The sequence below is a fragment of the Mesoplodon mirus genome, assembly GCF_964341445.2.
Source record: "Mesoplodon mirus genome assembly, chromosome: 7".
NCBI classification, from domain to species: domain Eukaryota; kingdom Metazoa; phylum Chordata; class Mammalia; order Artiodactyla; family Ziphiidae; genus Mesoplodon; species Mesoplodon mirus.
The window spans coordinates 34,642,188-34,656,894 of record NC_138983.1 but is presented as its reverse complement, the minus strand read 5'-3'; the positions used below and the strand labels follow the sequence as shown (position 1 = coordinate 34,656,894).

The 14,707-nt window shown below is 34.5% G+C and overlaps 1 protein-coding gene across 4 annotated transcripts in view; it reads left to right on the top strand.

The window, feature by feature from the left end:
• The window catches only part of GAS2 (growth arrest specific 2), a 124,756-nt gene that overhangs the window by 66,193 nt on the left and 43,856 nt on the right, over positions 1 to 14,707 (top strand). For all 4 annotated transcript variants that reach the window (XM_082626454.1, XM_082626452.1, XM_082626451.1 and 1 more), the window contains exon 7: positions 5,491 to 5,598. In XM_082626454.1, coding sequence (XP_082482580.1) covers positions 5,491 to 5,598 — 108 coding nt within the window. The remainder of the gene's footprint in view (positions 1 to 5,490; positions 5,599 to 14,707) is intronic.

Here is a 14,707-nt window from a genome sequence, read left to right as displayed (position 1 = left end):
AAGGAATAGACAGGATTGAAAAGGACAGCTAGCCTGTAGCTGAGAGTTTCCTTCCCAAGGGTCTGAGCTGAAAAGAGCAGGGGAAATGGCTGATTGGTGCTGTAGGATGCAGAAAGAAAGATTCCCCCATCTTTTCTTTCTTCCATGTGACACTATAACCTATATTGCAGATTTAAATGAGCAGAAATATAACAATTTGTCTGACCGATTGAGAATTCCTATTTCTGCTAAGGGTAGCACACATAAACTTAGCCCATCAAGGTATCTTATCCAATACCAGTTTAATTTGGTTTTCCTTGGTTCAATCCACTCAGAAATGAAAGGATAGGCAGGGCATTTTAATATAATACACCTAAAAGGACTTTAAAATCACAGGAATGTTTTTAAGGATCAGTCACATGTCTTGAATCCTGCTGTTTCATTTTTATTTTGTAAGGTAATTGAATAACATTGTACTAATAGTAGATAATGGCACATTATTTATATATTGATGAGAACAATTTTTTCTTCTCTCTCAATTATACTTTTTTGATTAGACTTACTTTAGAGTAAGATCTTCCTTTTAGTCTTTCTCTCATAAAAGTGTTTTTCTGGGGTTACTATGCTTGATCTTAGTCCTTTTCCTCTCAGCTGTTACCTCCATTCACTTCCTTTAATGCATTAGAGTCAGAGGTCTGACCCTTAACCTCCTAATGAATGAATTACTGAATCAAATGAATTTTTTAGTCCTCAAATTATGAGACCACTTTCTGGTGTTTGACACTATTGACCACTCTGTTCTTGAAATTCTTCTCCATGAACTTTATTGCTACCAGAATGATCAACATAAACGCAACTCAGAATTGATTAAAATTGTATAGGGGCTCTATAATATCCAGGGTAAAGCCCAGACTCAGGTATGTGTCACATAAGCCCTCCATGTTCTGGCCCATTTTGTCTTTCCCAGACTTTTTTGCCCTATGGATTCATTCTTGCATTCTGATGTATCTGTTGTAAACCTATACTCTAATCCCAAACTCCCAAGGATTTTTTATACCCTGTGTTTTTCCTCACTTGGCTTCCTCACACTGCTCATCTTTGAAATCTACTTTTAGACACCTTTTCATCTTCTAAAATTCAGGTTGTGTGGCCTTCTATAGAAAACTTTTCTTGGCATCTCTCATCCCAGGTAAAATTGACAAATTTGTCCTTGGTACCTCAAGTACTTTTATATATTTAATGAAGTGTTTACCTTATTGGACATAAATACCTATTCTTCTCTAGGTATGGTCCTTGTTCTCAAAGACAAGGACCATATTTTATTCAGCTATATCTAGTACCATGCTTATTGGATAAATTATTAATGTGGGTAATCAAAGTTTTAAAAAGACTCTCCCTTTTTCTATTTATCTGGAATGGCCATGTGCTCTGGAAATATGTGCACTTCTCAGCTCTGATGTAGCTTTGCAGAGCAGGGAGATGTTGCCCCTTGAAACCATTTCCATGAGCCTGGAAAAAGTAGTTAGAATGGTTCCCTTTCTTCACCAGCTTGTCTCATATGTGGCCATCCCTCATCCTTGAGAAGGGGAGAAGAAGGACAGGAGGGAGAAGGTGGTGAAACAACTATGAAAGGGATTTTGGAAAAGTTTTACCTATACTCCAGTTCAGAAGAGGTAGATGAGATAGGGACTCTCTTCAAAATGGCAAGACTGTCACTCTGTGGTTGTTCTTCCCTACTCCAAGTTCTGTTCTCTCAGCTGGAAATAATGAAGGGGGTTTCAGAGAAGCTTTAAAGTTTGTCAGGGTTTGGGAACATAACCATCTGTATAGTGAAGGGCTTTTCATTGAATGTAGGAAATGTTCTAAGCAGATATGTCTATACTGTTGCCAGCTAGAATACCATGTTCACAGTCTTCAAACTAGCATTTCTCATGCTAGTTTGAATGTTTAATCAAACACTCACACCACCAGATGACCCGTGGAAAAAGAATTCAATGGTTAGGTTAGTTTGAGAAATACAGCTTACTATAGTAACCTAGAGTTTGGCAATGCATTCTGGCATATCAAAGGCACTAGTGAGTTCCATAATAAGATCTTGTTTAACCTGGAGTTTTCCATGCTTATTTGGCCACAGAAGCCTCTTACAATCTTCTTCATTCTACATTGGGGAAATTGCATTGAAATATTTGCATTCTGTTTAAGTGATAGTTTTTCACTGAGTGTTTTATTTCAGGGACAGTGGAACAGAGAGAAAAAACATATGAACCTCACTAATGGCTTAAATCAGAGCTTCATATTTCAGATATAAAAAGGAAATAGTTCCTATGGCAACTGCTTCACTGCATATGAGACATATATAGCCATTGGGGAGTTGAAGTTCATATACTCCAACATGTTCTTTAGAATAGGGATATAAAATATTGCTTGTAAAGTTCCTGTGTTTAGTTAATACTATTGGCTATTTCTACTCTGGCAAAGTTATTATTTACATCAAAAAAAAGAGAAAAAAAAAAGGAGAATAAAGAAGGGGAGTAAAAAAAAAATGGAGAAAAGAGTAAAGAAAAAAGAAAAAGAAAGAGACGCAGGCCTGTGCTAAGATGTCATATTCCAGTGAACAGTTTCAACAAAAACTGCCAGTTTTGAAACCTTCAATGTGTCCTCACATTTCTTTGTTTGCTACTTAGGAGAATTGTGGAAAATTGAAAAACAAAATAGGTGACCTTTTATGTGGATAATACATCCCAACTTCTTTAATCAAGCCAGACATCGTAAGAGAAACACAGTGGAGTCCATTCGGATTAATTTATTCCCCCGATGTCCTGATAGAGTGATTCAGCTGTGATAAAATGATGGGGTCAGGTTTAGTGCCCTCGTGTTGAGCCTGTTCCCACACAATGAGTTGAATACAGTTCTAAGAAGCCATTCTTACTTTCTTCCTCTTCTCCATCAACTTCCTCAGTCTGGGGATGAGAGATAGTATAATTCTGAGTAATCAGGCTCCTCTTGAAATCCCATTTCAACAGAAAGCTGGCTGGGTTCCTGGCCAAAACCAGAACACCTGCCAGACTGACTTACCCCAAGGTAATGTAAGAAGCAAGATGTCATCAGTCACTGTTTACTTAACTCCCCACAGCCTGGCCTTGTCTCTTCCATTTCTGCTTCCAGCTCTCACACAGCCACACAAAAGCCCTTGATCTTAAAAAGCAAGTATATTTTCAAAGCTTAGGAAGACATTAGAGAAGGACAGGCCACTTGAGAAAGTGTGTCTTGTATTTTATTTCATTTGGTACCAATAGTTTCTGTATTTTGTCTAAAAACACTTCAATATGGAAATACTTTCCATCCATACTCGTGATTGTCATTTCTTAGCAGAGGAACCACTTGAACACCAATTTACTGTCCGCTCACTTACTACATCGTGGTAAAGCTGTGCCAGGCATGACTCTCCTAAAGTCTGGGCCATGTGCTTTTATGATGCTGACTGTTGGATTTTTTTTCAGGGTGACCAAAGTCCTTCTCCCTCCCTCCCTCCCTCCTTTCCTTCTTTTCTCATGGAATTATTGTGGAGCTAAGGAAAACTGTACTGCTTCTAGCAATGGTATGCAATAAACACAATTTATATATATGTATATTTATATATATATATATATACACACACATTTATATTTTTTAACATTTATCTATTTTTTTACACCTTTATTGGAGTATAATTTACAATGGTATGTTAGTTTCTGCTGTATAACAAAGTGAATCAGCTATACATACACATATATCCCCGTATCTCCTCACATTTATATTTTTAAAACATGTCTATAAATACATATTGAAGGAGATACACATAGAGGAACACTTACAACACTTAAGACAGCACACATTCATTGGTCCTGTGACCTTACCCCCACCCCAGAATGTGGGTCTGCATTATAGAAGGGAATCCCTAAGGGTAGGATTCTATTAATACTGGGGGAGTGGGTGGATATATCTATGGCCCAAGTATCATATGGTATGAAAAATTCAGAACTCAAAGACATGGGCCTAATCACTCACATAACGATGTTAGACAGTTCCCTCACTTTTTCAATGAAAGCCATCTCTAAAATTCTTTGAATCCAGTCTTAATCTGTCACACTAATTTCCTCCTGTGTCCTTTTTAGATCCCTGTGCTTATTTATCCATTTATTATTTATTTATTTATCCAAACTTATCTTAATATAAGTTTTGCTTCAGAATTCCCCCACTCTTTCTAGCTTTCCCCTCTAGTGTCTTATGCTTCCATACTTTCTGGAACCTTGCTTATTCTAGGGAAACCAAGATGCTTAAGTCCTTTACTCCAACAGGCAAGTGAGTTCCTGCGTGACTCTTCCCACAGTTTTTTCTTAGGGGAAGACTGATTGAAGTCAGACATTGAATTATTTGATGAAATGATTGAATTGCTTTGATGACAAAACTCTAGGAAACATATCTTTGTGGAAGCAAGAATTTGGGTGAGGGGTGTCCAAGCCAATCCCTTCAGAATTTAAATTTTCTGTCTAGCTTCTCAAATGTAGGCTGTACATTATTTAGATCTGTCTTCTATGGAAACATTGACTCAAAACACAACATATTATTCTTTTGGGTTGTTTGGTTGGTTGGTTAGTTGAAGAGAGGACAGTTATGAGACACAGCATGGCAGGTTCCCAACCAAGGAAAACATAAATAAATAAACCTTATTCCTAAAATCATGGACTATACATTGTCTTTAATAGTCACAACTATTTATAAGCATTATGCACTTATCATTTAGTGTATGTGTTTTGTAAAGAGTACAGAGATAGATAAAATAGGGAAAATCTGATATTCAGACATGGATTCTATAAAATACATATAAATTGTAAGATACTGCTATAGAAATAGGTTTTGGCAGGTGGGAATTACTGAGGAGTGAATTGCTGGATTAGTCTGGATGAATTAGAGATGACTCCTTAAAGAAAGTCTCAGGATTCAAAATAAGGTGAAATAGTCTCATTTTTAAATAATAATTTTTAAATTCTCATTTATTTTGAAAATGAGTAAAATTAATATTAAAGTTATGATGAGGAAACATATAGACTATGTCTATATGTTTCCTCATCATAATAGACTATGTTAACATGACTTGTATTCTAGTTCTCAATATATTTATCTTGACAATCCAATGTACATGATCTTTTTAATCCTCTAGACATGAGAACGCAACTCGTCATCCCTACACTGCCAGTTGATTTGCTTGTGATTATCTTCCAGCATCATTATCATTGTCATCATCCAGTTTATGCCTTAGTGCAGCTATTGACCTTCACAAAGTGCCTTCAGGGCCTGACCTTTACATAGTTAAGATTTAATGTGATATGTCTATGCTCACATCGTGTCCATAGTCTGATATAGAACAAACATAAAAGCACTAATGGTTCAGGGGCCTTTGAACCCATGGAACAAATTAATCTAAAGGCAACCTGATTAAGGAGAATGAACTTGCCTGCTCTTCTATTTCAGGTGAAACGGATTTCTGAAGATCCTCCTTGCAAATGCCCGAGCAAGTTCTGTGTGGAGAGGCTCTCGCAAGGAAGATACCGAGTGGGAGAGAAGATCCTCTTCATTAGGGTAAAGTTTTACTTTTCACTTGACAGCTTGTCCTTTCAGAGCATATACAGGACTTAAGTTCCAGGTTACAGGGAAAATATGACCAGTAACTCAGCAGGAACTTCCCTTATGGTGCTTACAATTGGATTTGAAGACATGAGGTATGAAAACTTTTTATTATCATACATAATTATCACTGAGAGCTAAATAAATAGAACTTTATCTTTTTTTATGTATACACAAACGTATACCCCAAACAGGTCATAGAAATCAAATAGAATGAGGAAAAGAAGAGAAAACAAATTCCTTTTTTGTCTATGCATTTAGTTTCAAAGGAAGAAAATCCACCTCATTGGGTAATAAAAACAGTATTCTGCCCTGGTTTTCCATATCTCAAGTTTGGGAAATGATTAACCTATAGGTCCTGATAACTTTCAAATTATTTGAACATGACTTTTCAAAAAGTTTGGGTTGTAAACCAGAGTGAGGACAGTCAAAACTCATTACAATGGCATGGTTAAATGATGACTGCCATTTTTTTACTGGTTTTCTGGGTTAGAATAAAGAAACGTGAGCCTGTGCCAATGAATGGTTTGGTGGCCTCTATCCATTTTACAATCATCCTAGTTAAAAATCTGACTAGATGTCATGAACAATTCTTGACTGTAATTATTGGCTCAATAAAGTAACATTTCAGGCTGTGATCTGTTAATAATCAAGAGAATTTAACCTCTCAAAATATATTTGTTGCTTTTTCTGAGACCAGGAATTCTTCTTTTCAAAAATAAGAAAGTGAAAAATAAAGCACTGATATACTCCTAGAAATCTGCAATTAATAAGTATGAGTCCTTCTATCTTATTTTTAGTCATTTCCTAAAGAATAGAGGTTACGATTCTGAGAAGCTATATTGTCTTGTCATTTGAATAAGTTAAAATATTTTCCTTTTTATTTTATTTTGTAGAGCTGAATAATTTGGATGTGTACATCTAATACAATCAATGAACATTCTTAACATACTCAAATCAGTGATGACCCAGTAGAAATTTTTTCCAGTGTAAAGTTTTCTTTTTAATGACCACTTTCGACTGAAAGTTATTTGTATGACAATTTTTTAAGGCTCTACAAGATTTAATTTAAAGAAAAGTTTAATTATAATTAGCCTTCAAAAATAATGTCAATCGTTTTGTATTTTAATCTAACATTAGGTCAGTGTTTATTGATCTAACAAAAATGTTCAGGTAATAATTGCTATTTTGTTTTGGAAAGGCAATGAAAGGGATATAATGATATGTTATTATTAGGGGCTTGAGAACCAGTTTAGGAGAATGGCCTCCCTAGAGTAGACAATTGGCCCAGTCATCACTTATTGTTCTTTGTTACAAGGATAACATGTTTATTTTAGCCAACCAGCCTGCTTTTGCTTTAACACATTAATAAATGGTGATTTAGTAGTACCTCCACAGATGTTTTTAAATTTTACTAAGTTGGCCTTTCTCAACTGAAGCTCAGGCTTCTTGAGACTATTAAGCCCTGGAGCTTAGAATCAAAACATAGGGTTTTATTTATTTAAACAATTATTCTTTTTTATAATGGAAGTGTTGACAAAACACATGATTAATAAGTTAGATGTTTTTCCCTCTAATGTAACCTAATATCTTTAGGCAAAAATATATATTACATACATTTATTTGTATCTGGTCTTCCATATTTAGTCAACTGTCAAAGAATTTGATGTCTATATTTGTGAATAATGTAAGTGTATCATATTTAACATTTAAAATATTTTTTGATGTTCCATTTTTCTTTTCAGTAAATAGTTTCCTTTTGGTGAAATCTATGCATGTATTGTTTATAAAGGAATTGAGACTCACTTTACTGAAGAAAATTGCATCAAATTCCCTAGAGATAGCATTTGAATTTAATATCAGTTACCACAGTAGAATATAATGTGCAGTTTCATGCTTCTACAGTCCCAGGAGAGCCTTCAGTAAGAGAACTGACTGTAATGTGGTTATTCACTGATTGGCCCAGCAAGTTATAGCATCATGTTGCTGTGATAGATGTTTTAAAATAGTGTTTTAGTGAATTTTAGTCATTCACTTTTTCTCATTTTGTTCCATCCACATGTAATTTGTACTTTTTTTTTTTTTTTGGTGGAAACTTCCCCATTTGGTGGAGAGACCATACCTTTATTTTACATTTGTGTAACCAAAGGGCCCATTCAGTCATTTCCCACAACAAAGGGCTAAAGATCTCAGAGGAGCATGACCTTGCCTGTGGAATAACAACACTTTCTTTTATTGTTCTCCTTTGGTTCTTTTTTTAAACCCTCCTACCTTCTTGTAATCTCATCAGTTTTGAGTGAAGCAACCATTCTAATTACCTCTTCTCCAAAGCCACAGCCTTAGTTCAGGCCCCATCAGCTTTTCTTTTTTATTTTATTTTATTTATTTTATTTTTTATGTACTTAGTACCACTAAACTGTACAGTTACATATGGTTAAACTAGTATGTTTTATATTATGTGACTTTTACCACAATAAAAATTTTTTTTAACTTGTACTATTTTTTCAGATTTCACTTTAAAATTAACCCATTTTTTTAAATCTTAATTTTTAAAAAAGAAAGAATCCATTACTGCCTAAATTGCAAAAGAAACTGTTTGTCAAAAAAGGAAAATATCCATTAATATATTTTCATTTCAATTCTTATCTTTTGGCTTGTCCATTGATAAGAATTGGGGCCCATTTCTACCCTGGTGGAGTAAAGGGATTCTACCAAAACTTTTCTTGTATCTGGTTATCCCTAGAGACTTTTTACCTCTCATTCCCTGGAGTTCAGGAATTGAAATTTCACAGGCAGGCCATATGCACCTTTCAACACACATTTTTCCCTATTTTTTTCTCTGCACTGAATGGATGAACTAGAAATGTCTCATTGATGTGTGCACACTTTGGCCAGTACTTTTGGATTTGTGGCAGGGGCTATATTTAATTGATTGTCATTCTGCACTAACACATTATAAGGAACTGGCAGTTATTAGTCAAAAAAACTCAGAGGTATTGATCTTCAAATGATAGTTAGATGGTTGTTGCTGCTAATATCTTAACTTTAAGTTTCTTTGAACACCCGAATTAAGTAGAGAGTGACTTTGGTCAAATTCTCAGACACACTAGGGGAATGATTGCCTCATGGTATCTGTGTTGCTGTTCTGGGTTTCTTAAGTTTGCATTTTTAACATTGGCGTATTTTAAACTTTGTCCTCTTTGCTAAGACTTCCAAATATAGTCATATTTATGACATAGTACATAGTAAGTGGATACATTTATGCATATTATTTCATAAAATGAAATATATACGGTATCTTAGCATCTGTCTCCTAGTTTTCTGTCCGTCCTGAGAGCAGCCATGTCTTCCTGTGGTCATAATGAACCTATCCATGCAAAAAAACAATTTAGGGTCCTTTCAAGCTATTAAGAATGTTGCCTTACTTTTAGTTAAAGAGAACACACTAGTTTGCATTTTATCAAGGTTTATATATATATATAAATGGGATTCTACAGTATATACTCTATTTTCTGGCTTTTTTCACTCAGCATAATTATTTTAAGATTCATCAATGTTGTTGCCTGTGTTAATAATTGATTGTTATTGCTAAGTAGCATTCCATTATATAGATACACTAAAATTTGTCCATTCATTCACTTATGTCAAATAAGACATTTGGGTTGTTTCCAGTTAGAGATTATTACAAATAGAGCTGCTATGAACATTTATGTATAAATCTTTGTATGGGCATATGCTTTAATTTCTGTTGGGTAAATACCTAGGAATGCAAAGCCTGATTTGTATGGCAGGTTTATTTTTAACATTATAATAAATTGCTTACTGTTTAAAAAAAAATAAAATAAAGAGAGCACAATCACCAAAAAACACTGACATAGAAAACACTATCCCTTAGAAAGTCATAAATACATGATTCTATTAATAAATCTCTATCTAACACAATTACTCCTGATTTACTCTTCTTAACATGAGCCAGAGTTAACAATTTTATGTCTAACAAAATTCCAAAGTTTGTTGACAACACCCAATGACTTGACTTATGTATGGTTTTATGGTTATCATATATATGAACACATTTTCTCATTATGCATTCAAATCAACACAATAACACAAAAGAATGGAAAAATTAAGATTACAGAGAAAGAGTGCAGAAGACATTTCTGCAGATGATATCTTTGCTAAGCATATGTAGATACTTTGCATACATGGCTATCTAATGTTACTTATGTAGATGCATCTATATTCTCATGTAGACATGTTTGTTTATATGCACAGGCCTCCATTTAAAGGTGAAGGAGTAATCTCAATATAAAGAATATAAAGAATATATTATATATAATATAAAGAACCCTTTAGTACAAGGGGAAACCTCCAAGATTTCTGACAGTGGCTTTTAGGCAAATATGCTAATAATCCCCTGCTAAAGTGGGAATTCTCTTGTTTCTAGTTTATCAAACAATTTCTCATAGCCAGATTTTTGCCCTGCACCTTGCAATGAACAACATTGCTTTTGAGCTATCTGGTGGACAAAGCTAAATGCAGCTAATTTCTAACTGTGTGGTACAGATACAGATTTACTCTCTTCCAAGGTTTAAATATAACAGCTATTTTTCACTGACTTTTGAGTGATGATAAAACCTCCTTGCTGATGTCTGTAGTAACAGAGATTTAGATATTACTATTTAGCCATGCTGTGTATCTTTGAAATGTAAGTAGATGAACCTCAGCCTAATGTTATGATTTTGAGGAGGAGAGAAGTAAGAATTTTCCTTTGTTCTTTTGTTCATTCAGTTAGTTGGTATCTACCCGTGCTTCAAGTATTGAGAAGTCATTTGACAATATAAAGCTGAATAAGCTTGTAGGAAGGTTTCCAGAAATATGTGTTAGATGCCATGAAAATGTCTATACTATTTGATTTGTCAACCCCAATGCAACAATGATAATATTCCATGTAAATAATCTAACAGTAATTTTTAAAAGTGGTTCCCAGAAAAACCTGGGAACTTGTTAGAAATGCAAATTCCTGGGCCTCACCCCAGACCTATTGAATCAGAAGCTCTGAGGGTGGGGTCCAGACACCTGTGCTTTAACAAGCCTTCTAGGTGATTCTGATGCATACTAAAGTTTGAAACCACTAATCTAAAAGAAAGAACTAACTATATGAAGGAAGAGATTTGTTGTATCAATATAACAGCACAATTGGAAATCACTTGCATGTTTGATCATGGAAGAATATAACCATTCAGGTACTAGGAATGATCATTTTGAAGTCTTCTCTGTATCGTTGTGAGAAAAAAACTGAAGATATAATGTTAAGTGGAAAAAAAAACAGACTTTGAAATTGTGTTTACATATAAAAATACCCATGTAGAAATGATGTATAATTATGAATAAGACTTGAAGTGAACGGGAATAATTGAAAATGGTTTTTAATTTTCAGAGGTCATTAAATTATGAGTGAATTTTTTTTTCTGTTTTGCATTCATTTCTGATGATGAAAAATAAGAACTCTTTAAAAGAAGAGAAGTCAGCAACCTGATACAATTGCAAATGTGAGAATAAATAAAAGGATTTCTAAAAGGTGTCAGATTAATCAGCTGACTGCTCATTTTTCTGGCCCTTTGCCTAAGCTTCCGATCTTCTGGACAAGAGTAAGGAAGTTCATTGGAGCCATGGTGTTGTCTAGACCAGGGAGGGCTTTGCATTTTGTTGTGAACTTGTACCATATTTTTCCTGGGATGAACCTCTCACCTTTCCTTATTGTTCTTTACTATTTTATTTCTCCATTTTGAAAACTCACTCAAGTTGTTTTCCGTTAGCACTAGGAAATGTGTAAACATCTTAATAATGTCCCTTCTCTTTGTAGACCCCATGAGTAAGCCATATGCTTAGTTTTCTCTCTGCTAGTCATTAAGGCTTTAATCATTTAATATCTCTTTCCTTTAAGGCTCAATTTTTAGTGACATGCAAATAATCTAATATTATGCAATAAACTGATCTGTGATAATGCATGAAATGGGTGTAAATGGCTCTAATGAATAGAACATCCATGGGGGTAAGATCTTTACACTTAACACAGTTGATCTAGTGTTCTGATAGTAGAAGCATGAGAGCAAGCCAGTGGGGTCACATGTTGTGAAGTAGCTGACTTTTTTGGTGCTACTTGCTTTGGGCACTAATATGATGAATAACTTTTTACTTAATTACAATTTACCACTACCCTAATTTTAACATTGTTCAAAGTGTGTTCCAAGGAATTATAGTTCCAGAAGATGTTCAAAAATATTATTCATAAAGAAGGGTCACAGTAATGGGTTTAAACAGGCTTCTTTAATAACTCTTATTATTGATAATTGACTCAGCCTCTGTCTGAGCAGGCGTGATATATCTCACTTTAACCTCTCATTGCAGTGTGGGAAGCACTGTTGCCATTCCCATTTTACAGCTGAGAAACACAGAGGTTGAGTAACTTCCCAAGTTATAAGGGAATAAGTGATGAAAGTGAGGTTCAAAAGCCTAACTTCTGAATTTACGCTCTTTACCACTAAGCAATACTGATTTATTTATCTGGGGTTATCTGGGATTTCTTGGAGGGTTGAATATACTAATGTGATCTATTAATCACTAGAATGAGATGTATTATGTAGCATTTTCCAAATGTATCTGACTGTAGAAATGGTCCCTCTGCCACCTTTTTTTTTTTTCCCCAGAGCATTATCCTGGGCTGGGGGTCATGAAAACATACTTTGGGAAAGACATTATCAATCAAATCAATTAAAAAATAATTTGTAACATAGAATTATATGGAAATGAAAGTTTTCTACATTTTCCAGAATTAAAATCCATGTATATCAAAGTACTTCTAAGAAATACTGAATTTATACTCAGTTTTACCTATAAGTTCCATTTGGAAATTATGATTCAAGGAAATGACTGGAAAACTTTAAATGAAAGACAGCTAAAATTTTAAAAGTATCGTTTGTGCCAGGCATTGTAACAGGTGCTTTATATACATTGTCTCACTGAATCCTCTACCACTCAGCTGGGAAAATGTTTTTATCCTTTTGTTACAGGTAAAAAGACAAAGACTTAGGTTAAGGTCTCAAGTAAATAGTATGATACACAAAATCTAGGTCCTGACTCCCAAACCCATAACACACTCCATTCCAAGCAGCTTCCCTTTGGCATGTCCATTAGATGCAGACTTTTATTCACAAGGTTAGTTAGTCCTCTAAAAAGGACTTGCAACTTTTTACAATATGTTTAAGGCTCAGCTGTATAGTAGTGTACTCCTTATATCATTTTTACTTTACATATATTCAGAATACAAAGGGCATTACAATTGCATAATCAATAGTGCTATGTAATATAAGGAAAATAATATAATTTGTTTGCTTGACTGTATTGTGATAGTAATAAAATTATAACAATATTTATTAGATGTTTACTTGTATGTCAGACACTCTTCAAAATGGCTTATATGGCCTATATAAGAAAATCAGAGGGCTTCCCTGGTGGCGCAGTGGTTGAGAGTCCGCCTGCCGATGCAGGGGACACGGGTTCGTGCCCCGGTCCGGGAAGATCCCACATGCTGCGGAGCGGCTGGGCCCGTGAGCCATGGCCGCTGAGCCTGCACGTCTGGAGCCTGTGCTCCGCAATGGGAGAGGCCACAACAGTGAGAGGCCCCCGTAACGCAAAAAAAAAAAAAAAAAAAAAAAAAAAAGAAAATCAGATATATTATTTTCTGTCTTGATAACATTTTAGAAGAAGTCAAAAGATAATTTTTTATATTGCCAGTATAGTCTTCTTGAGTCTTCTTACTAATTGTTGATATTTTTAAGTGGATTAATATTATTTCAAAACATTTTAATAGCAGATTTTTATAGTTGGGTAAAACCATATCAGGTTTCATGCTAACACTCTAAAGGGTCTGGGTATTTTTTTTCCTTCACATTTTAAGAAACCTGACTACTTAAGAGGCCTGAAGAAAAGGCAATGAATAATTTAATTGGAAGTCAGCAAAGGGCTTTGAAATGTTATAGAGTCATTATACTAGTTCTGAATTAAATCATCGCAGATCAATGGAAAAGTCACACACATTGCTGTTGATTCTTTGTAATTTCTTCTTTACCATAAAAATTCTTCTGGGTTATATCTGTGTGGTAGAAATCAACTCACTATAACAAGGCAAGCAAGAGAGGTACCAGAGCTCTGTTGCTATAGCAACCCAACCTGGCAATGTCTTCTAGGACTTGCTCTAAGGGAAGGTCCAATGATAGCGAGTAATATTACTTTCTTTTCTGCTCTTATGACACATATTGATTTACTGTGAATAAAAAGTAGCATGGTTCAAATTGCATACCTTTCCTGGTAATGAAAAATGGGCTCTTGTGTAGAAATGCAAAGGAGTTTCAAACGAGTAGCAAGGAGTAAAACTTTCATTTATCTTAGTGGAAGCATTGCACAAACAGCCATTACTCAGCAGTTGAATGTTGAAAATTCACTTTTTTTGAATAACAAGGATATAAATATTTCATCTAATTTAGCAATTTATGGGAGCAGTGATTATGATTTCAAAACTATCTAATGGCTTATATTCATTTCTAGGAAAAAATATGGCTACGTTTGCCTCTGATATATGTAAAATCTCAAAACATTTATAGTGTTCTAATCCATGATGAGAGAAACATGGCTGTTACTAGCACATGAATATTTCCAGACTTAGTACCTTTCTTTGCCCAACTGCCTCAAAACTGAACACTAATTCAGGAAAAGCAAGCATATTCAAAATTTTAAATATATTCAAACTCTTTAAATTCAGATTTCTTTTTAATAATATCTTTGCTCTATTAAAGACACTCATTTCTTTGTAATTTATTCATGTTCAATAAGGCTGGTCTAATAGGATATAATTTACACTTCGGTAACACATCTCTCAAAGGACTTTGCAAATGTTAATGTCTTCTTAACCTCTTCTTTCGGAGAAAGGCATATATCTTGGATGAATGCAAAATAAACAAAGTGATCAACCACCGCTGTAAAAAAAAATCAGCTGATGGGATGT